This window comes from Ovis canadensis, chromosome 25, assembly GCF_042477335.2.
Source record: "Ovis canadensis isolate MfBH-ARS-UI-01 breed Bighorn chromosome 25, ARS-UI_OviCan_v2, whole genome shotgun sequence".
In the NCBI taxonomy this organism is placed as follows: domain Eukaryota; kingdom Metazoa; phylum Chordata; class Mammalia; order Artiodactyla; family Bovidae; genus Ovis; species Ovis canadensis.
The window spans coordinates 37,082,906-37,108,355 of record NC_091269.1 but is presented as its reverse complement, the minus strand read 5'-3'; the positions used below and the strand labels follow the sequence as shown (position 1 = coordinate 37,108,355).

Genomic DNA, 25,450 nt, shown 5'->3' with positions numbered 1-25,450 from the left:
TCAGTTTCCTGGTGTTTCCCAAAACCCTTTTATGCAGAATTGAGTAACTGAGAATCTTGAAAGATTTAAAGTAGTGGAGAAAGTAATATCATTTGAAATATTTGCATAACATCAGATGGCCTCAGCATAACCTCTAAGGATACATTTTTAGAAGACAACAGAGCTTCTTCTATGAGTTTGTGTGGGTAACCATGAACAGAGATTATATCCTTAAACAATGTATTTCTCTCTTTCCCAATTCTTATACATAAACATAGCTAACTAGTTTAGTAATGGGCAGGGGCAGAGGCATCTCAAGTGAAACATATGTTTTACCAGTTTACCTCCATGTTTAAATTCCATGATTGGGAGAGTATGAGGTTTGTAATAGTTGCTAAGCACTTTGTATGTATGCAGCACTGATGTGGACCCTGAAACAGTTCTACCCTCAGTGAGTTTGTACCCATTATTGGATTATATACTGATAAAACTGTATGAAAAATAACTGCTTGTAGATGGTCACAGTGAAGCTTGAATAGAGGTAGGGTTATAAACATCCTCCAAGAAGTTGAACGAAGCCAGAAGAACAAACAGAATTTAAGTGGAAACAAACACTTCAGGGAGCAAAAGATGGCTAGAAGAAAAACATAAGAATAAGACTGCCCCCAGCATAACTAATACTCTTGTAGGGAAGACAGCTCTGTGTAACAGATGTATGAATGAAAAAGAATGAGGGTGGGAAAAGAAGAGTTGAATGATTGCATGACTTAGAATAAAATAGCTTCGGTTTCCCAAATATAACATTCTTGTCTTGTTCCTGTTTTGGTGGAAAAGCTTTCCAGTCTTTCAGCGTTGAGTATGATCCAGCTGTGGGGTTTTTATTTTCATTATCATTTTCATTAAGCTGAGATAGTTTCCCTCTAGTCCTGTTGGAGAATTTGTGTAATGACAGAGTGATCAGTTTGTCAAGTGCTTTTTCTTTGTCAGTTGAAATGATCATGTCGTTCTCTTCATTCTGTTTATCTGGTATGTTACATTAGTTGATTTTTCATATGTTGACCATCCTTATACTGCCTTCTGTCTTTGTACTGAAAAGTTTTGTTGGAAAAAAGCCAAACTCATTTGTTTACGTTCTGTCTATGGCTATTTTGATACTAGAAAGTCAGAGATAGGTAGTGAAGACAGACGTCATATGGTTTGCAAAGCCTAAAATAATTACTGTTTGGTCCTTAGAAAGCATTTCCTGAGTTCTGCCTCTAGAATCATCAGTATCAACATAGTTCATTAGCAAATACTTGCCAATCTGTACTGAAGAATGTTATGTAAATTGCTTTTCTTAGCAAACTTACTGTTTATCTTCTTGTATACAATAAGTGTTATAATTTGTTTAAAGAGAGATAAATAATGATTTTTAAGAGAACTGTTAATTTGAATAATGAATTTGTTAATGGCTTTTGTAATTTAAATTCATGGCTTAAATTTTAAAATATTACACTCTCCATTGCTTATGAGTTTTGTTTTCTTTTCCTAGGTGTATGTGGAATTTGATGATCTTGAGTGGGATAAACGAGAGTGGGTTAAAGTTTATGAAGATTTTTCAACCTTCTTGGTGGAATACCACTTAATCTGGGCCAGAAGGATCAACCCTAGCCAGACTCAGGGATCAAAGAGCAAACAGATTCAGTGGCCTGCCTTGGTAAGATCTATATACCTTATGTCATGAATAATTTTCAGTTGTTTATTTTAAAAGAATTAAGAGCTAAATATAAGTTTAGAGTTTTCTTAGTGATTATAGATTAATATTTCTGAGTAGTGGCTTCTCCCCACCAATGCAAGAAGCATGGAGAAACCTCGAGTGAGGAGAAACCTCGATCCTTAGGTTGAGAAGATGCCCTGGAGAAGGAAATGCCAACCCACTCCAATATTCTTGCCTGGAAAATCCCATGGACAGAAGAGCCTGGCAGGCTGCAGTCCATGGCATCACAAAAAGTTGGATACAACTTAGCCACTAGACAAAAGCAACAAAGCTCTGAAGTAGCTGGCAGATATTTCAAAATACTACTTCCATTTTCTCAATTTTATGTCTTTTTGTTAGTACTCTTTCAGCATACTTCATCCACAAATAGTTCATTCTGTTCTTTAGGAGAAACATGAACTGATGCCTGCTGAGGGATAGTTGACTGATTTGTATGCAATGTGAAAGAATTTTGCTGAATGACACTTTGTGGGATACTTTTTATAAATCATTAAGTAGCATATCGTTTTCTCAGTTTGTTAAATTTTGTCAAAATTTAGTGAATCATTGTGGATAATATCTGATATTTATGGAAGAATTACGTTTGACCCTTGAACAACATGGATTTAAACTGTGTGAGTCAACTTGTATGTGGATTTTTTTTCTAATAAATATGTACTCCTATGCGATACTATTTGCAGTTGGTTGACTCTACAAATGGGGGACCACAGACATGGAGAATGAACTGAAAAGTTATATACACATACTTTAAACTGGTGTGTGGGTTGAGTTGTAACCCCCATGTTGTTTAAGGGTCAATTGTGGATTTTAAGGTAGTAAGGAAAAGTTACTTCATATCAGGAGATATTCCATTTAAGAAAACAATAGATTGCAGTGAATTCTCATCATTAATTCTGTGGGGGAAAACCTCTTCAACCATTATTATCCCTGTTTTCTGGCAGAGTATTCAGCATTTAATAATTATTCAGTTTGAATGAAATATATTAATATCAAAGAAATATGTTAACGGCATTGAAACATTACTTTAGGTGTTTAGTATATGTATATTATCAAGGTAGGTACTTTTAGAAATTTTTCAACATAAATTAACTACATAGAAGGATAGTTTAATTTGCTGGTAATTGAAGTACTTTAAATTTTCTGTTTTAGTTAACCCTTTAAAAGTGTAGGAGGTAAGTGGATAAAAAGCAAAGATTGGGAGGGAAGGAGGGAGAGAATAAAATGAATTAAAGGCATTTTAAAAAGAGAATATAATATGGAAAGATGAAAGGTAATATTTATGAGCTATAGTTTTGATAGGATAGTTCAAATATTCTAGGAAAATAAAGAAGATAATATTATTCAAGACAGATTTTTAAAAAATATTTGTTGAATGAGTGTTTTATTGTTTAGTCGCTAAGTCGTGACTGACTCTTTGCAACCCCGTGGACTGCAGTGCGCCAAGCTTCCCTGTCCTTCACTGTCACTTAGAGTTTGATCAGACTCATGTCCATTGAGTTGATGATGTCTTCCAGCTGTCTCATACTCTGTCTTTTGGATTGTTAATATGAAGTTTTTTAAACCATCACTAGTATGCTTTCTAATTTTATAAACAATTCAAAAATTGAATGAAAAGTTTCAAAAGCAGTAATATTAATACCAAAAAGTATCCCCTGGGAACATAGTTAAAGAATAGACAGAACTTTAGAAAAATCTTTGCCTTTTCTTAGAGACAGTTAAAATTAAGGTGAATTCCTAATGTATATTTATAAATTACTCATTTGGGAGAAAGTTTCTATTGGGAAGTACTATTTAATAATAATTTTATCATATTCTACAAATTTGTTTCTGTTAAATCTTTTAACCCCACAAAACTATTTAAATAAACACCAAACTTTTAAATATTCAACTTATTTTTTAAATAAAAAGTACTGGAGAAGGAACTGGCAACCCACTCTAGTGTTCTTGCCTGGAGACTCCCATGGACAGAGGAGCCTGGTGGGCTACAGTCCATGGTCACAGAGAGTCAGACACAACAGAGTGACTAACACTGTCACACATTGTAAAAAACTTGGAAAGTGCTAAAGAGTGTCAACTAGAAAATGATAATCATTCTGTTTCTGCCTCCAAGGAATATTTCTAACTTAATTCTTTGACATATTTTCTTAAAAAGTATATGTCTCTGCTTTCTTGTTTTTCAAGCATAGAATTAAATTGTTTTTTGGAATTGTGGTGTAATGTGCTTAACATAGAATTCTCCATTTTACTAATTTTTAAGTATAAAGTTCAGTGGTATTAACTACATTCTCACTGTACTTCAGTGTACAGAAATTATTCCATCTTACAAAACTGAAACTATATCCATTAAACATTAAGCCCCCTTCCCTCCTTTTCTCAGACCCTAGGAACCATCATTTTACTTTGGGTCTTCATGACTTTGACTATGCTATACCTTACATAAGTGGAATCTTACAGCAGTTGTCTTTTTGTGACTGATTTCACTTAGCATGTCTGCAGTGTTCATCTGTGTTGTAACCTGTGTTAGAATTTCCTTCCTTTGTGTTATAAGGCTGAATGGTATTTGATTGTATGTATATACTATATCATGTTTAGTGACTTGTCTGTTGGTGTATACTTGTATTGCTTCCACCGCTTGGCTATTGTGAAGAATGCTGCTGTGCTCTTAGGGTTATGTATATCTCTTGGAGACCATGCTTTCACTTCTTTGGGGTAAATATTCAGAAGTGTAATTGCTGGAATATGGTAATTCTATCTTTTATTTTGCAGCTACTGTCAGAGCAGCCATATTACTTTACATTCTAGCCAAGTCTTGCTCCCCTCAGGTTTTTGATAATAGTCATCCTAATGAGTTTGAGGTGATAATCTTCTTGTTGTTTTGATTTGCATTTCCCTAATGATTAGTGATGTTGAACATCTTTTCATATGCTTATTGGGCATTTGTATATCTGCTGAAAAATGATTCTTCAAATTTTTTGCCCAGTTTTGAATTGGACTGTTTGTATCTGTGTTACTGAATTTTAGGGGTTCTCTGTAGTATTCTGGATTTTGATTTCTTATTAGCTTTGATCTGCAACATATTTTCTACCATTCTGTAGGTTGTCTTTTCACATGGGTGATAGTGTCTTTCTATGAACAAAATTTTAAAATTTCAGTAAGTTAAATTTGTCCACTGTTTGTTTTCTTATCTTTGCCTTTGGTGTTATATCCAAGAAATCACTGCCAATTTCATTGTCATGAAGTTTTTGTCATATGTTTTTTAAGAATTTGAATGTTTTAAGTCTTATGTATAGTCTGTTGATCCATCTTGAGTTAATTTTTGTAAGTGCATTAGATAAGGCTCACTACCTGTTAGTGAATATTCCACTTCCTGCCATCATTTGTTAAAAACACTGTCCTTTCTCCATTGAATATTCTTGACGCTATTCTCAAAACTTTTTTTGCCTTACACATAAGATTTTATTTCTGGTCTTTATTCAGTTTCTTTGTTATGTATATCTCTCTTTATGCCAGTACCACACTGCTTTGATTTCTGTTAGTTTATAGAAAGTTTTGAAATCAGGGAGTGTAAGTCCCTCAACTTTGTTTATTTTGAAGATTGATTTAGCTGTTTGGTGTCCCTGGGGATTCCATTTCAGATTCAGGATGGGTCTGTTTCTGCAAGAAATGTGGGGATTTTCATGGGAATTGCATTGAATGTGTGGATCACTTTTGACAGTATTGATCTCTTAATAATGCTTACAGTCCATGAACACATATCTTTCCATTTATTTTCTGTGTCTTTTAAATTCTGTTAGCAGTGTTTTATGGGCTTCCCTGGTAGTTCAGATGGTAAAGAATCTGCCTACAGTGAGGAGACCTAGGAGATGTGGGTTCTGTCCCTGGGTCCAGAATATCCCCTGGAGAAGGAAATGGCCACCCACTCCAGTATTCTTGCCTGGAGAATTCCATGGACAAAGGAGCCTGGTGGGCTACAGTCCATGGGTCGCAAAGAGTTGGACACTACTGAGCAACAAACACACTGCGGTGCTTTGTAGTTTTCAGTGTACCAGTGTTTTCCCTCTATGGTTAATTCCTACGTAATTCAGCTTTTTCAGTGCTATTGCAAATGGAATTGTTTTGTTAATTTTATTTTCATATTTTTCATTACTAGCGTATAGAAATGTAGTTGACTTTCATGTGCTGATTTTATATCTTTCTTCTTAGCTAACAGATTAATTGTGAAAACCTGGAAAATTTTCCAGAGCAAGACAAGGATGATACTTAGACAACAGGGAAAAAACGATCTAAGTTTGGAAAATAAGTAGTAAAAGTTTTGTTTGGCAATGGTATGACTTTGTGTGGTCATACCATGCACAAATGTGAAAGCTAATAAATGAGGGACTTCCTGCACTGTCCAGTGGTTAACTCTTTGCCTTCCAGTACAAAGGGTGTGGATTAAATTCCTGGTCAGGGAGCTAAGATCCTGCATGCCTAAGGCCAAAAATAAGTAAATAAAACCAAAACGCAAAGCAATATTGTAACAAATTCAGTAAAAACTTGAAAAATGGTCCACATAAAAACTTAAAAAAAGAAAAAACTAATGAATTCAGCAGACCAGCAGGATACAAAATCAAGGCTTTCTTTTAATCATTAGTTTTAGCTGCTACTGCTAAGTCACTTCAGTCGTGTCCGACTCTGTGTGACCCCATAGACGGCAGCTGAGGCTTCATTAAAATAGTAGATTCTGAAAATAAAATGTAGGTCCAGGGTTTTCTATTAGTTAATGTTTCATTCTGTTTATTTCTCCTCAGTTTTTAATGGCTGCATAATATTGTATCCTATGATGATCCATTTACCTAGTGTTTGGTAATTTCAGTTTAGTTCAGTCGCTCAGTCCTGTCTGACTATTTGAGACCCCATGAAACGCAGCACACCAGGCCTCTGTGTCCATCACCAACTCCCGGAGTTCACCCAAACTCGTGTCCATAGAATCGGTGATGCCATCCAACCATCTCATCCTCTGTCGTCCCCAATCCTCCCGCCTTCAATCTTTCCCAGCATCAGGGTCTTTTCAGATGAGTCAGTTCTTTGCATCAGGTGGCCAGAGTATTGGTGTTTCAGCTTCAGCATCAGTCCTTCCAATGAGTATTCAGGACTGATTTCCTTTAGGATGGACTGGTTGGATCTCCTTGCAGTCCATGGGACTCTTCAGAGTCTTCTCCAACACCACAGTTCAAAAGCATCAATTCTTCAACACTCAGCTTTCTCTGTAGTCCAGCTCTCACATCCATACATGACTACTGGAACAACCATAGCCTTGATTAGATGGACCTTTGTCTGCACAGTAATGTGTCTGCTTTTTAATATGCTGTCTAGGTTGGTCCTAGCTTTTCTTCCAAGGAGTGAGTGTCTTTTAACTTCATGGCCGCAATCACCATCTGTAGTGATTTTGGAGCCCCCCAAAATAAAGTCTGTCACTGTTTCCATTGTTTCTGCATCTATTTGCCATGAAGTGACAGGACCAGATGCCATGATGTTCGTTTTCTGAATGTTGAGCTTTAAGCCAGCTTTTTTCACTTTGCTTTCACTTCCATCAAGGGGCTGTTTAGTTCTTCACTTTCTGCCATAAGGGTGGTGTCATCTGCGTATCTGAGGTTATTGATATTTCTCCCAGCAATCTTGATTCAAGCTTGTGCTTCTTCCAGCCCAGCATTTCGCATGATGTAGTCTGCATATAAGTTAAATAAGCAGGAGGACAATATACAGCCTTGACGTACTCCTTTTCCTATTTGGAACCAGTCTTGTTCCATGTGCAGTTCTAACTGTTGCTTCCTGACCTGCATCCAGGTTTCTCAGGAAGCAGGTTGCCTGGTATGCCCATCTCTTTCAGAATTTTCCACAGTTTATTGTGATCTCCACAGTCAAAGGCTTTGGCATAGTCAATAAAGCAGAAATAGATATTTTTCTGGAACTCTCTTGCTTTTTTGATGATCCAAAGGTTGTTGGCAATTTGATCTCTGATTCCTCTGCTTTTTTAAAAATCAGCTTGAACATCTGGAAGTTCATGGTTCACGTACTGCTGAAGCCTGGCTTGTAGAATTTTGAGCATTACTTTCCTAGTGTGTGAGATGAGTGCAATTGTGCGGTAGTTTGAGCATTCTTTGGCATTGCCTTTCTTTGGAATTGGAATGAAAACTGACCTTTACCAGTCCTGTCGGCACTCCTGAGTTTTCCAAATTTGCTGGCATATTGAGTGCAGCACTTTCACAGCATCATCTTTCAGGATTTTGAAATAGCTCAACTTGAATTCCATCACCTCCACTAGCTTTGTTTGTAGTGATGCTTTCTAAGGCCCACTTGACTTCACATTCCAGGATGGCTGGCTCTAGGTGAGTGATCACCCCATCCTGATTATCTGGGTCGTGAAGATCTTTTTTGTACAGTTCTTCTATGTATTCTTGCCACCTCTTCTTAATATCTTCTGCTTCTCTTAGGTCCATACCATTTCTGTCCTTTATTGAGCCCATCTTTGCATGAAATGTTCCCTTGGTATCTCTTATTTTCTTGAAGAGATCTCTAGTCTTTCCCATTCTGTTGTTTTCCTCTATTTCTTCGCACTGATCGCTGAGGAAGGCTTTCTTATCTCTTCTTGCTATTCTTTGGAACTCTGCATTCAGATGCTTATATCTTTCCTTTTCTCCTTTGCTTTCTACTTCTCTCCTTTTCACAGCTATTTGGTAATTAGTTTGGTGATTTAGTTTTTTCTGAATTTTTGTTACTAGAAAAAAGTGTAATCAGTGTCATTGTTATAAATATATAAATCTTTATCTGAATCTGATTATTTCAAAATTTAGGTTCAAAGTAATAGAATCTAAAGGGTATCAACCTGAAAACAACAAAATCTAAAATATCCTGATACTCTACACAAATTATTTGAAAGTTATACGTAACTTCCATTGTCCCCAGTAAATGAGTGTTCTCATCCCTCCCTGAATCTTAAGCCTCCAGTTCCTTCCCTATAAGCATTGATTACTTGTTTTCAGAACATCTTGTTTTAAAACTCAAAGAAACATTTTAAAGGGGGGGATTTTTACAGTTCAGGAACAAATTGTGGTTTTTTTTTGTATCTTCTAATTTGGTATTTTAAAATATGATTTTATTGTTTTAATTTGCATTTCTTTAATAGGATGAATATTTTTCTCATATTTATCAGCAACTTGCATTCTTCTGAACTATATTTTCAGTTACATATTAGAGTTTTGTATTTTTCTAATACGTTTTGTGTTTTTTTTTAATATGACATTTAAAATATTATTACAGATATATTTTTTGTGGTTTGCTCAGCTCATTTTAGGAGAGAAAGTGTTTTTGAATTGTATGTTTATTATAGTTAAAGAAAGTCTGTCTAATGTAATGTCATTCTTAATTTAGATAGGAAGTGTCTTCCTTTCTGTTTCCTTTATTTGTTCCAGGGAGCTGTAAAAATTAATAGAACAAATAATAAAAATCAGAATGGATGGTATAGCCTAGAAAATAATGATTTTAACTTTAAGACTTTGTAAACATTCATTTATGTGTAATATAGGTGACTAAAATTCTGTTATTTGTTCACTAAAACTTATTTCGAGAGATCTACAACCAGTAGGTACGAATTTCTGAATTTTAGAATTCATATAGCATAATAAAATACTATACATACACATTGGAGTTATTTTAGGGAAACATGTGAGGGGGCCATAGGATGAAACTTAGTGGAGCGTTAGTCTCATCTCTGATTCTCTATAGGTTTAATGTTTGTAATTGTTGGCACAAGATCTTTGCTTTCTTGTTCTGCACCTAAACATATTTGTGTTATCTTCTTTCCAGTTGTTTTCACACCTCGTGTGGTACCTGTTAAATATTACATATTGGTTGTATTATCTAGTTTACTCCTTATTCTAAGAAATCAGTAGAAACCAGCAAATATACCGGCTGGTTTTTGGAATGATGACTTAAAAGAAAAATCCTGTTATCTCATTAACCTATTCTAAAGTTTACATTAAAATTTTTATAGTGAAACTTCAAAAGTGGTATAGTATAATAATACCCAGGTCACTTCTCTGGAAGTGTCTCTTGTCTCTTTCATCTTTCTTCCCAGGATCTAATAGCATCACATGTATTGAAGCACCGCATATATAACATACTGCAGTGGTGTCTTTCTTTCTGCTTAGTCCTGTACGATCGGGGTACCACCTGAGGCCATTCTGATGATGGAAGCCAGGGTAACTTACATTTTTATGTAAGTTACATAATATGTTGTTAAATTCATTTTATTTTTTAATGAAATAAAATACTCACGAAATCCCATTTATCTGCACCAGGGAAAGAAAGTGTTGCATTCATAATTGAAATCAACGAGTTGCCTACCTAACTGGGTTAGGGCCCTGGCTCCATCTCCTTTAGGAAAACCTTCTGTGGGGAGTGGGGCTTTGACCCTAACCTAGCTGGGCTGTAACACTGCTGCATTTTCTAAGGGGCTGAATTTTCTGCTACTTTCTGCTGCCCCAGCCTTCCAGACCTCCCCATCCAGAATTAATTTCACTATCTTGTGCTCTTTCAGAACATGGTTTTTGTAACTCTGTTTTAACAACCGGCACATTCTACTTTGTATTATACCTATTTGTTTACATGTTTGTCTTTCTCTAATAGATTGTAAGTTCTTTGAGGACAGGATCATGTCATGGTCATCTTTGTATCATCCTAGGACTCTAGCAGAGTGCCTTACCATGTTCAGACAGTGAGTAAATGCTTAAAGTGATGAATTTCCTCTATCCCAACTAGTGAAGAAGAACCGCACTAGGAGTTACAGCAGATTTCCTGCCTGTTACTTTATGCTAAGATCAAAGTATAAGAGAGCATCATCAGCCAGTTATGGTAATGTCAGCTACAAGTGTTGAACATGGAAGTAGTTGAAAATAAAGAGCAAAAATGTTTAGAATAAATACCCTTGTTCTAATCAAATCAAATGTGATTCCTTAAGTTTTTGTAGGGAGAAATGAAATATCTTCACTGTCAACTAAATTTTCCAATCTAAAATGATTATCTGAATTTCTGGAATGAGTTTTAAGAAGCTCTGACTTCTCTTTTTTCCCAGTGCAACTCTTCCTTCACTAAATAGGTTATTCTGGATTGGCTTCACCAGGAATTGTGATCGGATCATAAGCATGTAAACCTTCATCAGTATATTTCCTCTTGGTTATTTTGCCTAATGAAAATGCTTTTTACTTGCTCTCTATTTGGAAAAAACCCTCTCAAGGTAGAATAGAATTCACCTGTCTTTGGGACACACTTGGCATTTATATTCAGCTCTTATGTTGCCAGGCTTGGTTAGATTATGACTTTAACCAGATTTTATTGAAATGTGAAGATATGCCATATTCTGTGAATTGAGCTTTGACATAAATTCGTTTTGAGGGTTTTTACATATTGATCGTTGGCGTTTTCAGAATTAGAATTCTTAGTTTTACAATTCTTTGTACTTAGTAAATAAGGAAATAATATACTTTAGGATTATTATTTATCCAGAAGATAAAGCATTTTATGAGATTAAATTATATGTAGTAAAGGATTAAACTTTTTAAATGAAAAGGTCTAATACTAAAAAGGATTCCAGTGAATAAACATGTCTTTCATTTCTTGTGTGTCATCAAATGACATTATTTGGGGGGAAGGTATTAAGTTGCAAGAACCATAAAGAAGTTTCTACTCTTTGATTAATTAATTCTTCTCAGGAAATTATCCTTGTAAAATAATTATTAAAAAGTAAAAAAAATTTAATAAGCAATTATTTTAGTTCATCCATTGTTTATCAGATACCTAGGATGAGTCAGACAGTCATGCAGATGGAAGAATTAAAGACATAATGTTATATGCAGAAAGTTGTTCAGTAAGTCTTATTAGAAAAGAGAAAAGGAAACAAATGTCTGAAAATTTGTGAGTGGTTTTGAATTAATATTCTGAGAGATTAGTTAGTTCAGTCATTCAGTCGTGTCCAACTCTTTGCGAACCTATGGCTTGCAGAACGCCAGGCTTCCCTGTCCATCACCAACTCCCAGAGCTTGCTCAAACTCATGTCCATCAAGTCGGTGATGCCATCCAACCATCTCATTCTTTGTCATCACCTTCTTCTCCCACATTCAGTCTTTCCCAACTACACGGTCTTTTCCAATGAGTCAGTTCTTCGCATCAGGTGGCCGAAGTATTGGTGTTTCAGCTTCAGCATCAGTCCTTCCAATGAATATTCAGGACTGATTTCCTTTAGGATGGACTGGTTGGATCTCCTTGCAGTCCAAGGGACTCTCAAGAGTCTTCTCCAACACCATAATTCAGAAGCATCAATTCTTCGGCACTCAGCTTTCTTTATAGTCCAGCCCTCACATCCATACATGACCACTGGAAAAACCTAGCTTTGACTAGACAGACTTTTGTCTGCAAAGTAATGTGTCTGCTTTTTAATATACTGTTAGGTTGGTCATAGCTTTTTTTCCAAGGAGTAAGCATCTTTTAATTAACTTAATGGCTGCAATCACTGCCTGCAGTGATTTATGGAGTCCCCCAAAATAAAGTCTGTCACTGTTTCCATTGTTCCCCCATCTATTTGCCATGAAGTGATGGGACTGGGTGCCATGATGTTCGTTTTCTGAATGTTGAGCTTTAAGCCATCTTTTTCACTCTCCTCTTTGACTTTCATCAAGAGGCTCTTTAGTGCTTCTTCAGTTTCTGCCGTAAGGGTGGTGTCATCTCCATATTTGAGGTTATTGATATTTCTCCCGGCAGTCTTGATTCAAGCTTGTGCTTCATCCAGCCCAGCATTTTGCATGATGTCTGCATATAAGTTAAATAAGCAGGGGGACAATATACAGCCTTGACGTACTCCTTTTCCTACTTGGAACCAGTCTGTTGTTCCATGTGCAGTTCTGACTGTTGCTTCTTGACCTGCATACAGGTTTCTCAGGAGGCAGATTGCGTGGTCTTGCACTCCCATCTCTTGAAGAATTTTCCACAGCTTGATGTGACCTACACAGTCAAAGGCTTTGGTATAATCCATAAAGCAGAGGTAGATGTTTTTCTGGAATTCTTGCTTTTTCAATGATCCAACGAATGTTGGCAATTTGATCTCTGGTTCCTCTTCCTTTTCTAAATCCAGCTTGAACATCTGGAAGTTCATGGTTAACATACTGTTGAAGCCTGGCTTAGAGAATTTTGAGAATTAACTTTGCTAGTGTGTTAGATTAGTGCAATTGTGTGGTAGTTTAAACATTCTTTGGCATTGCCCTTCTTTGGGATTGGAAAATAATCTGAGAGATTATGCAGCTTTAAGATTATAATTATGAATACTTTAGAGAAACATGAATAAATAAAATTTAAGTAGAATCATCTTGATTATAGTGGTGTTAAAACTATCAATATATATTAGAAAGTATTATAAAGTAATTAAAATCATCCTTCAAAATGGAAGTTTAATGCCTAAGGATAATTTCTTTTTAATGAAAACAACTGTTGTTTCCCAAGAAAGTAGAAATTCTAATGTAATCAGTTTATCTGGCAGTTTTATTTTGGAAATAGTTTTCTTCAAATGAGTTAGTTTATTAGTTTAAGTTTCTGTTGATATATTTTGATATCTACTTTTTATATTAATGCAGCATTTTTAGTATCTATGTTTAACAGTTCAAAGAATTAAGACTTCCTGATAAAATTAACAATTCAAACAATGACCAAGTAAAATATAATATAATAAGTATCATATTTAAGATTTGTTTTTAATTCTGTCTGAATTACTGTTTGCCCAGAAGGTTACATGGCATGATATGACCTTAGGGATCTTCTAAAATAGATTTTGAGAGTGCAATTGGCTGAAAAAGACAATAGAAGCCTAGCAGCCATGTAGGAAGGGAGTGTATAAGCCTTGATGTTGGACTTCCTGTTTCAAACCTCTGTTGTGCACTTTACTCTTAATATCTGGATGAACTTAAATAATTTATTCTCCTTATGTCTCACTACCTTCATAATAATAGTATTTACTATGTAGAGTTGTAAAGGTTAAGCAACAAAATTTATACATAAAAACCTCAGAGCACCAAGGTTCTACTTTATAGCACATGGAATTATGTTTACCTTACACTTTACAGTGTGGTAAGGTGTAATAGAGAATTTTGTATGCACACACACATATTTATATATGAAAGTGTTGGTTGATCAGTAGTGTTTGACTCTAATCAGTCTGTATGGCAGAGGAATTTGCTATGCTGCTAACAGAATTGACTCTTGTGCAATATATCAAATACTGTTATGAACAGGCTTAGTTACAATTGGCCCTTACCCATTTTATTGGAATTCTTAAGTCAGTTTGAAACAGTCACTCTGTGTCACTCAGTCCACAAGCTTGTATTAAGACTATTTATCATTGTGTGGGATTGGATATTATCGAAAATAAGGCTCACTTCTCTCTTACAGGCAGTACACAAAGAGTAATGAGAATATGTTAATTACATTAATATTAGAAGTATATTTTAAGATATGTCTTATTGTGATCAGTCACAGGGCAAGGGCAGTCATAGTTCATTGGTATAAATTGCAAGTGCCGCAGAGGAACTTCAGTGGGTTTAGAGGTCTATAGGAATCCCATGGGTATGGTGTTGGAACCTTAGCAATTAAGATGGAGGGCCATTTTCCCGAGGCTATTTTGACTTCAGTCTGTCAGACGGCCCTTTTGTGTCAGAGTACAAGTTCTTTCCTAGTCCTGGTGCCTGCCTGGCATTATTTGTTGAGTCTGCCTGACCCATTTCATTAAAAGCTCATTTTTATAGGCTGATTGCCATCTCTTGCTTTCCTCCTGAAAGAGAGACCCTCTGATCTGCTTGTTCTAGTTAGTAAATTTTTTCTTCCCGAGCTTGACCAGCTTAACGTTCAGGCTTAACGTTCCTTTTCTTTTTAGCTGTTACAGTTAATAATAGTCAAGGAATTGGATAGTTAGCTTATTTTAAAAATTATACATTTCTTTATGTATTCAGTGTGCCAGATCTCTATGAGTTAGAGTCATCCTTCCTAAATTCCCCTGATAACCTTTAGCTCTATTAACTGATCATTGTCTGGCTACAGTTGTATACCATGAATGGTCCTTCGTCACCCATGAATTAAAAGGTTTATCATCCCCTACCCTCTCATTCTTTTTCTTCCCAGACTACACAGTTGAGGTAGTTAGCATTTGTCATGCAAATCCCACTTCTGACATCAACTGCACTAAGCTCAGTGAACGGTACAGTTTTGAACAGTCTTGACAAGACTGCTCTTACTTACACCGCTGCAAATTCAAGGGTGTTTGAAAACTATCCTCAGGTTCAGTAATTTGCTAGAGGGACTCAGAACTTACTGAGAACTGTTATGTACTAGCCCATAGTTTGTTGCAGAGAAAAGGTATAAATGAAAATCTGTCAAAGGTACAGAGTCCCATGGAGCTCCTTATCATCTCTCTGTGGAATCATGAAGAGCATTATCTCCTCTTGACCACATTGTATAAAAATATGCATGGGTAGTTGTAAAACAGGGAAAGCTAAGGCAAGCCTTTGGTTTTGATTGTTTTTACTGGGACTTGATAACAAACTGTTCACATGGCTGACTTAGTCTGTAGCCCCTCTCAGAGGGTCAGACTAATACTTTTTAATTAACACTTCCTTGGGAGGTCACACTGATAATGTGTGGCTCAAGGTCCCATCATAGGTCATAGTGAATTATTCTCTGGATAAAATTTATTTTTCAGTTGCTCAATTATGTCCGACTCTTTGCCACCCCATCATCTGTAGCACGCCAGGCTTCCCTGTTCTTCACTATCTCCCTAAGTTTGCTCAAACACGTCCATTGAGTCCATGATGCCATCCAACCATCTCATCCTCTGTCGCCCCCATCTCCTCCTGCTCTTAGTCTTTCCCAGCATCAGGGTCTTTTCCAGTGAGTCAGCTCTTCACATCAGGTGGCCAGAGTATTGGAGGAGCTTTCAGCACTAGTCCTTCTGGTTAATAATCAGGGTTGATTTCCTGGTTGACTGGTTTGATCTCCTTACTGTCCAAGGGACTCTCTGCATTCAGTTGAGTGTGTCTTTCTTTTTTTCTTTTGCCTTTCACTTCTCTTCTTTTCTAAGCTATTTGTAAGACCTCCTCAGGCAACCACCTTGCTTTCTTGCAGTTCTTTTTCTTGTGGATGGTTTTGGTCACCACCACCTGTACAGTGATATGATCTCCATCAATAGTTCTTCAGGTACTCTTGTCTGTCAGATCTAATCCCTTGAATCTATTCATCACCTCCCCTGTATAATCATAAGGGATTTGATTTAGTTCATACCTTTATAGGAGAAGGCAGTGGCAACCCACTCCAATACTCTTGCCTGCAAAATCCCATGGACGGCGGGGCCTGGTGGGCTGCCATCTGTGGGGTTGCACAGAGTCAGACATGACTGAAGCAACTTAGCAGCACCAGCAGCATACCTTTATGGTCTAGTGGTTTTTCCTGCTTTCTTCAGTTTAAGCCTGAATTTTGCAGTAAGTTCTTGATCTGAACCATAGTCATTTCCATGTCTTGTTTTTTGCTGACTGTATAGAGCTTCTCTCTCTTCTTCTGCAAATAATATAATCAGTCTGACTTCAGTGTTGACCATCTAGTGCTGTCCATATGTAGAGTCATCTCTTGTGTTGTTGGAAGAGGGTGTTTTGGTATGACCAGTGGATTCTCTTGCAAAACTCTGTTAGACTTTGCCCTGCTTCATTTTGTACTCGAAAGCCAAACTTTCCTATTAATCCAGGTATCTCTTGACTTCCTCCTTTTGCATTCAAGTCCCCTATGATGAAAAGGACATCTGGGTGGTTTTTATTTTTTTATTTATTTTTTGGTGTTCTGGAAGGTGTTGTAAATATTCACAGAACCAGTCAGCATCAGTTTCTTCAGCATCAGTTTCTTCAGCATCAGTAATCGGTGCATAGATTACTGTGATGTTGAATGTTTAATAATTTATTAAAAACCTTTATATCCTAAAATTATTTTGGAATCATTCTCTTGATAATTTGACCTTCCCATTATAAGTATTTGCCCGTATCTGTTTGTCTTTTGTAACATTGGAATTGCTTGGGATTTTTATTTTATTGCTATATAATTTAAAGCAGCCAAAAGCAAGTAGCCGTATAAAATATAGATAGATATTGTTGATTATATTTTCTTCTTGTCCAGAAGTATGATTGTCTGTTTACCATGTGTTCTCTTATTTTCAGCTCTTGAATGGAAAAACTACTTTGGTGTTGAGTTTTAGCTGTTTGCCTCTTTACAAAAGTAGCTTCCCTTCACTGTATATTTTTTTAGTTTATAAATGGTCACAAGTAACTTAACATGCAACAGCATTATATATATATATATGTTACATGATAATTTCATTCATTCAATATGTATTTTAAGTTTGCTACATGCTAAGCATTATGTAAGTACTATAAATCCAACAGGTATGGTCCTTGCTGTCTGACACATAATTATTTAAATGCACCTGTGAAGAGTTATATGAAAAATGCAGATTTCTCTTGATTCTGTTTTAAAGTATATTTATTTTACTTACTGTTTGAAAACATATGATGTAAGCTTTACTTTTTTACATGTAATAGTATAAGTAATAATAACATCATTTGATTTTTGAGGTCTTAGAAACTTCCAGAAATTTTGTCAGTGTTTTTACATTATCCTTTTGAGGTAGATATGTTTATTATCCCTATTTTATAGATAAGTAGACTTGAGACATGGTATGATTAACTGTTGAAAGAAGTAACTGTCTATTGAAAAGTTCAAATAATTATGTAGAAGTGATAATCTTTTCTCATTCACTTTCATATATTTCCTATAGGTATCTCTAGTTAACAGATTGTCCTTTTAGAATTTCCCACTTTTCTTCCTCCCTTCTTGGTAAATGGGCTCCAAAAGTCTTATTTTCAAATTAAATAGATAACTTACTGTGAATATACTGCTTTATGAATTGTGTGATTTTGATATCTTAAGGTCATTAAGTTGAAATAGTTAATGTGAACTATGAAAGATTGGCAAGCCATTGTGACATCTAAACTGGGTAAGCCCAAAGATGGTTGTGCTAAGCTTGGGGCTCCCCTGTGGATTTCAAAGAATATAAGATGATTTCTAAGGTCTTTTTTAATTTTTAGGAGAATTTGAAGGTAAGGCATATCAAAATAATTCACTTTCACAGTTGAAGAAAAGGGGGACTGACCTTTTTGCGTGCAGAAATAATTATAGATTTAGAATTTTGTTTTTGTCATTTTGAATGTATGTCTCCTGCGTTTGATTTAGTAATATCAGGAAGTCTCTGGTATATGCTCCTCCACCTGGTATTATGGCATATGGTGTGTGTGCAGACAAATCTTATCTCTTATAATCTCTGAGGTAGAGTCAGTAATATATAGCTAGTAGTGGTATATATGGGTTTGAATAAAGTCTTTTGCAGTCCTTATGATGTAGCACTGTAATGTACAGATACATAGTATAGCCCTGATACTTTTTAAATTTAAAATAAATGCTATTTATGGTTTTTTTTTTTTCTCATTGGAGTATGTGGAGTCCATTTAAATATAGCTTATCTGAAGAACATTAATTTTGGAACATCAGATAAATTTTGTTTTAGAAAAGCAGTGATGCATATACTCTTCTATTTCAGCTAAATTATGGTGTTACTGGGCTTTAAGTCAGCTTGCTTTAAAATTTCATCACTGTGTAGTACAAATAAAGCTGAGTCTGCTCTACTCCTAACTTGGTATGTAATTCACTCAGTGTTTTTGTGACACCATAGACTGTAGCTGGCCAGGGTCCTCTGTCCATGGAATTCTTCATGTGAGAATATGAAACGGGTTGCCATTTCCTTCTCCAAGGGATCTTCCCAACCCAGGGATCGAACCTGTGTGTCCTGCATTGTAGGCAGATTCTTTACCATCTGAGCCACCACACCAGAGAAGCCCACTAACTTGGCATCCCTCTCATTATTACGTATTATCAAAAGTTAACGCACATGAGCATACACTATCTTTTTTGAATAAGTAGCTAGAGAAGAAATCACAAAACAGAACAAAGCTTCAACAAAATCTTTCCATCTTTGTCTTAAACCAAGAGCTACTCTCATACAACTGTCCCTCAAAAAAATTTTTGCCTGCTGCTCAACCTTTGGCCTTTCTTCATCCACAGACTGCCTGAATCTTTCTTTTCCAGACAGCTTTATACCCTTTCGCTGTTTCAAGGTTTTTATAAATGGTGTGAAAGCACTAGGGATCTTTTTGGTAATGGAACAATTCTATATAATGGTTGTGGTGGTTACATGAATCTGAACATAAGAGAAAATTGAATAGAATGCATGAATCTGGACATAGGATAAAACTGCATAGATTGCATGCATGTACACACACACAGGTATGAGTACATGTGAACCTGGAGAAATAGGATTTGTAGTTTGTACCAATATCAGTTTCCTGGTTTTGACATTATGTTATAGTTCTATCAGATGTTACTTGTTGTAAGAAAGTAGATGACTTTTGGTTTTAGGCAGTTTCCTATGAAGCTATAATTATTTCAAAATAAAAAGAAAAAAGTAGGTCACAACACATGTGAGAGAAATTTGAGAAACGCTTTCATGCTTTTTATTTTTTAAACAAAATTTCTCTTCTCAGCAAAGTTCTATAAGGCGTTTGTATTTTTAATTAAAGCAGATTAAATTTTTGAAAATTAATATAAAAGTACTAATACAAATTGCTAAAAGATTACAAAATGATAAAAATTGTAGAATAAACTAAGGAAATTGAAAATTCAAATAGAATATGCTCTGAACAATAAAGGTAGTCGAAAGCAAATGTAAAAGTTAACTAAAATAGTAAACATATTTTTAGAAATAGGGGAAAGTGAAATATATGAGCTTATATAAAAGTCCCTGTCCATCATGTTCATCGCAATTGTAATACATAAAATAACAGCATAACATTATTAATTTCAGAGGTCTAAAAATCAAAGATAACTGGTGACAGCCTTTCTCTTTTCTCTCACTTAGTAAAAGAGGGAAGTTCACTGTTGGGACAGTGAATTCATAATGACCTTCTCTACATAATTTATTGTACTTGTGATTAACTTGTACTTAATGTTTACAGTTAAGTACGTGATTACTATAAAAATGCTATTTTGATAATGGTTTTAGAAATAATTCCCAGTGTTTTTTGATTCTCAAAAAAAGTCAGTCAGTTACAAATATATTTTCCAAATGAAAATCTAATTTTCACCTGCTTTCCATAGAAGTCTTAAGTGTCTTCTAATCTTAAATAAAAGAGCAAACATCCATTTAGCAAACATGCCAGATTTTGCATGATCTTCCCCTTCTCACCACACATCTCCATCCCCTGTTGCCCTATTGTTCTTCATAGCCCATTCATGTAATTTTCTTTGAATTCCTAAAAGACAGCATATTTTCTCCTGCCTTGGCACTTTGGCTTATCTCAGCTTTAGAACACTTTCCCAAATAATTTCATTTATACCTCACATATTACCTCATTTCTTCATGGAAGGGCTCTATACTCATGGTCTAAACTAAGAAAAGTACTTAGTAAATTTTTGTAATGTCTTTTATCAATCACAGTTATAACTTTTACGTTTTAATTTTATATATTTTATGTGATTATGTGATGAATGTCAGTCTGCTGCTAGAATATGTAACTCATGGGGGCAGGGCTATGCTTTCTTGTTCAACTTTGCCATCCCTCTCCTTTGTTAGTGAAACAGTGAATTAGACTTAAAGTACAATTGATCACAGTCTCCTTTTCATTTATTTTTTCCTGTTTTATTGATTTGTCTCTGTGCTGTATTTCCTCTGACGTGTCTTGTAGTTTGCTTACTCTTTTCCGTGATATTTAATAACCTTTTAACCATCCATTGCTCATCAGAAATTTTCAACAAAGGGGACTTCTTGGTGGTCCAGTGGTTATGATGCCTTGCTTCCAATGCAGGGATGCAGAAGAATGTGGGTTCGAACCCTGGTTGGGAAAGTGAGATCCCACATGTGTATAGTGCAGCCAAAAAATAAATAATTAAAAAAATTTTTTTCAACTAGTCTCTTTTCTTGTACCTAGAAGTTCTAACTAATTGTTTTCTAATTCTGCTTGCCTTTTTTGTAAATAGTAAAAAACATTCTGTTTTCTACACATTCCAGGCTTTTATTTTTTTAAACATTCACAACTTCTAATTATTCTGTCTTAAACTATCTGTTAATTCTCATGTCTTAAAGTTTTTCCTGTTTGCTGTCCATGATACCTTCTGCTTAGTTAATTTTTAACTCTCCACACCCCCTTTCCAGGCTAAGATGGTTGGGGGATTTTGTGAGAATATTGTGAGGCCTAGAATGAAGGTAGAGAGGACTTGCTGTTCAGTCTGCCTCATACCTGGAGTAGCACCATCGTGATGGTCTTCAATCACTTTAAAGACTGAGGGTCATGTTGGAGACTTCTGACAAAACGTGGTCCACTGGAGAAGGGAATGGCAAACCACTTCAGTATTCTTTCCTTGAGAACCCTGTGAACAATAAGAAAAGGCAAAAAGCTAGAACGCTGAAAGATGAACTCCCCAGGTTGGTAGGTGCCCAATATGTTACTGGAGATCAGTGGAGAAATAACTCCAGAAAGAAAGAAGAGACTGAGCCAAAGCAAAAACAGTACCCAGTTATGAATGTGACTAGTGATGAAAGTGAGAGAGGAGAGTGAAAAAGTTGGCTTAAAGCTCTACATTCAGAAAACGAAGATCATGGCATCTGGTCCCATCACTTCATGGGAAATAGATGGGGAAGCAGTGGAAACAGTGTCAGACTTTATTTTTTGGGGCTCCAAAATCATTGCAGATGGTGACTGCAGCCATGAAATTAAAAGACGCTTACTCCTTGGAAGGAAAGTTATGACCAACCTAGATAGCATATTCAAAAGCAGAGACGTTACTTTGCCGACTAAGGTCCATCTAGTCAAGGCTATGGTTTTTCCAGTAGTCATATATGGATGTGAGAGTTGGACTGTGAAGAAGGCTGAGCACCGAAGAATGATGCTTTTGAAAACTGTGGTGTTGGAGAAGACTCTTTTTTTTTTTTTTTTGGAGAAGACTCTTGAGAGTCCCTTGGACTGCAAGGAGATCCAACCAGTCTATTCTGAAGGAGATCAGCCCTAGGATTTTTTTGGAAGGAATGATGCTAGAGCTGAAACTCCAGTACTTTGGACACCTCATGCAAAGAGTTGACTCATTGGAAAAGACTGATGCTGGGAGGGGTTGGGGGCAGGAGGAGAAGGGGACAACCCAGGATGAGATGGCTGGATGGCATCGCCTACTCGATGGATGTGAGTCTGAGTGAACCCCAGGAGTTGGTGATGGACAGGGAGGCCTGGCATGCTGCGATTCATGGGGTTGCAAAGAGTCGGACACGACTGAGCAACTGAACTGAACTGAACTGAACTGAATGATGGAAGTAAAGTCCAATGCTATAAAGAGCATTATTGCATAGGAACCTGGAATGTTAGGTGCATGAATCAAGGCATATTGGAAGTGGTCCAAAATCACTGCAGATGGTGATTGCAGCCATGAAATTAAAAGACGCTTACTCCTTGGAAGGAAAGTTATGACCAACCTAGACAGCATATTAAAAAGCAGAGACATCACTTTGCCAACAAAGGTCCATCTAGTCAAGGCTATGATTTTTCCAGTGGTAATGTATGGGTGTGAGAGTTGGACTATAAAGAAAGCTGAGTGCCGAAGAATTGATGCTTTTGAACTGTGGTGTTGGAGAAGACTCTTGAGAGTCCCTTGGACTACAAGGAGATCCAACCAGTCCATCCTGCTGCTGCTGCTAAGTCACTTGAGTTTTGTCCAACTCTGTGCGACCCCATCGACCACAGCCCACCAGGCCCCCCGTCCCTGGGATTCTCCTGGCAAGAACACTGGAGTGGGTTGCCATTTCCTTCTCCAATGCATGAAAGTGAAAAGTGAAAATGAAGTTGCTCAGTCCCTTGTCTGACTCTTAGTGACCCCATGGACTGCACCCAACCAGGCTCCTCCGTCTGTGGGATTCTCCAGGCAAGAGTGCTGAAGTGAGGTGCCATTGCCTTCTCCGACCAGTCCATCCTGGAAGAGATCAATCCTGGGTGTTCATTGGAAGGACTGATGTTGAAGCTGAAGCTGTAATATTTTGGCCACCTGATGCGAGGAGCTGACTCATCTGAAAAGACCATGATGCTGGGAAAGATTGAGGGCAGGAGGAGAAGGGGAGAAAAGAGGATGAGATAGTTGGATGGCATCACCGACTCAATGGACATGGGTTTGGGTGGACTCTGGGAGTTGCTGATAGACAGGGAGGCCTGGTGTGCTGCGGTTCATGGGGTCACAAGGAGTTGAACATGACTGAGTGACTGGACTAAACTGAAATGGGAGATGGCGAGAGTGAACATCGACATTTTAGGAATCAGCGAACTAAAATGGACTGGATGGCTGAATTTAACTCAGCCATTATATCTACTACTCTGGACAAGAATCCCATAGAAGAAATGGAGTAGCCATCACGGTCAACAAAAGAGTCCGAAATGCAGTACTTGGATATAATCTCAAAAATGACAGAATGATCTCTGTTTGTATCCAAGGCAAACCATTAAATATCACAGTAATTTAAGCCTGTGCCCCAACCTGTAACACTGAAGAAGCTAAAGTTGAACGGTTCTATGAAGACCTAAAACACCTTCCAGAACTAACACGCAAATAGTTGTCCTTTTCACTATAGGGGACTGGAATGCAAAAGTAGGGAGTCAAATACCTGGAGTAACAGGCAAATTGGCCTTGGAGTAAAGAATGAAGCAGGGCAAAGGCTAATAGAGTTTTGCCAAGAGAACACACTGGTCACAGCAAACACCCTCTTCCAACAACACAAGGGAAGACTGTACACATGAACATCACCAGATGGTCAGTACCGAAATCAGACTGATTATATTCTTTACAGCCAAAGATGAAGAACCTCTATACAGTCAGCAAAAACAAGACCGGGAGCTGACTGTGTCTCAGATCATGAACTCCTTATTGCCAAATTCAGACTTAAATTGAAGAAAGTTGGGAAAACCACTAGACCATTCAGGTATGACCTAAATCAAATCTCTTATGATTATACAGTGGAAGTGACAAATAGATTCAAGGGATTAGATCTGATAGAGTGCCTGAAGAATGATGGGTGGAGGTGCATGACATTGTACAGGAGGCAGTGATTAAGACCATCCCCAAGAAAAAGAAATGCAAAAAGGCAAAATGGTTGTCTGAAGAGGCCTTACAAATAGCTTTGAAAAGAATGGAAAGGCAAAGGAGAAAAGGAACGATATACCCATTTGAATGCAGAGTTCCAGAGAATAGCAGGGAGAGATAAGAAAAGCTTCCTTAATGATCAGTGCAAAGAAATAGAGGAAAACAATAGAATGGAAAAGACTAGAGATCTATTCAAGAAAGTTAGCGATATGAAGGGAACATTTCATGTGAAGATGGGCACAATAAAGGACAGAAACGGTATGGATGTAACAGAAGCAGAAGATATTAAGATGTGGCAAGAATACACAGAGGAACTATACAAAAAAGATCTTCATGATCCAGATAATCACGATGGTGTGATCACTCACCTAGAGCCAGACATCCTGGAATTTGAAGTCAAAATAGGCCTTAGGAAGCATCCCTACAAACAAAGCTAGTGGAGGTGATGGAATTCCGACTGAGCTATTTCAGATCCTGAAAGATGATGCTGTGAAAGTGCTTCAGTCAATATGCCAGTATATTTGGAAAACTCAACAGTAGCCACAAGATTGGAAAGGTCAGTTTTCATTCCAATCCCAAATAAAGGCAGTGCCAAAGAATGCTTAAACAACGGTACAATTGCACTCATCTAACACGCTAGTAAAGTAATGCTCAAAATTCTCCAAGCCAGACATCAGCAATATGTAAACTGTGAACTTCCAGATGTTCAAGCTGGTTTTAGAAAAGGCAGAGGAACCAGAGATCAAACTGCCAACATCCTTTGGATCATCGAAAAAGCAAGAGATTTCCAGAAAAACATGTACTTCTGTTTTATTGACTATTGACAAAGCCTTTGACTGCGTGGATCACAACAAACTGGAAAATTCTTCAAGAGATGGGAATACCTGACCTGCCTCCTAAGAAATCTGTATGCAGGTCAAGAAACGACAGTTAGAACTTGACATGGAACAGCAGACTAAATTGGAAAGGAGTATGTCAAGGCTGTATATTGTCACCCTGCTTATTTAACATATATGCAGAGTACATCATGAGAAAGACTGGATGAAACACAAGCTGAAATCAAGATTATTGTGTGAAATATCAATAACCTCAGATATGTAGATGATACCACAGAAAGCGAAGAACTAAAGCCTCTTGATGAAAGTGAAAAAGGAAAGCGAAAAAGTTGGCTTAAAACTCAACATTCAGAAAACTAAGATCATGGCATCTGGTCCTATCACTTCATAACAAATAGATGGGGAAAGAGTGGAAGCAGTGCCAGACTTTTATTTTTTGGGTCTCCAAAATCACTGCAGATGGTGACTTCAGCCATGAAATTAAAAGATGCTTTATCCTTGAAAGAAAAGTTATGACCAACCTAAACAGCATATTTAAAAGCAG

The 25,450-nt window shown here is 36.7% G+C and overlaps 1 protein-coding gene across 22 annotated transcripts in view; it reads left to right on the top strand.

Annotated features, from left to right (window-relative positions):
* JMJD1C (jumonji domain containing 1C) overlaps positions 1-25,450 on the top strand; it is a 321,872-nt gene that overhangs the window by 130,999 nt on the left and 165,423 nt on the right. For all 22 annotated transcript variants that reach the window (XM_069571773.1, XM_069571772.1, XM_069571765.1 and 19 more), the window contains exon 2: positions 1,511-1,675. Coding sequence is in view for 2 of the 22 variants with exons in the window: in XM_069571762.1 (XP_069427863.1) it covers positions 1,511-1,675 (165 nt within the window). In the remaining 20 variants the exon portion in view is untranslated. The remainder of the gene's footprint in view (positions 1-1,510; positions 1,676-25,450) is intronic.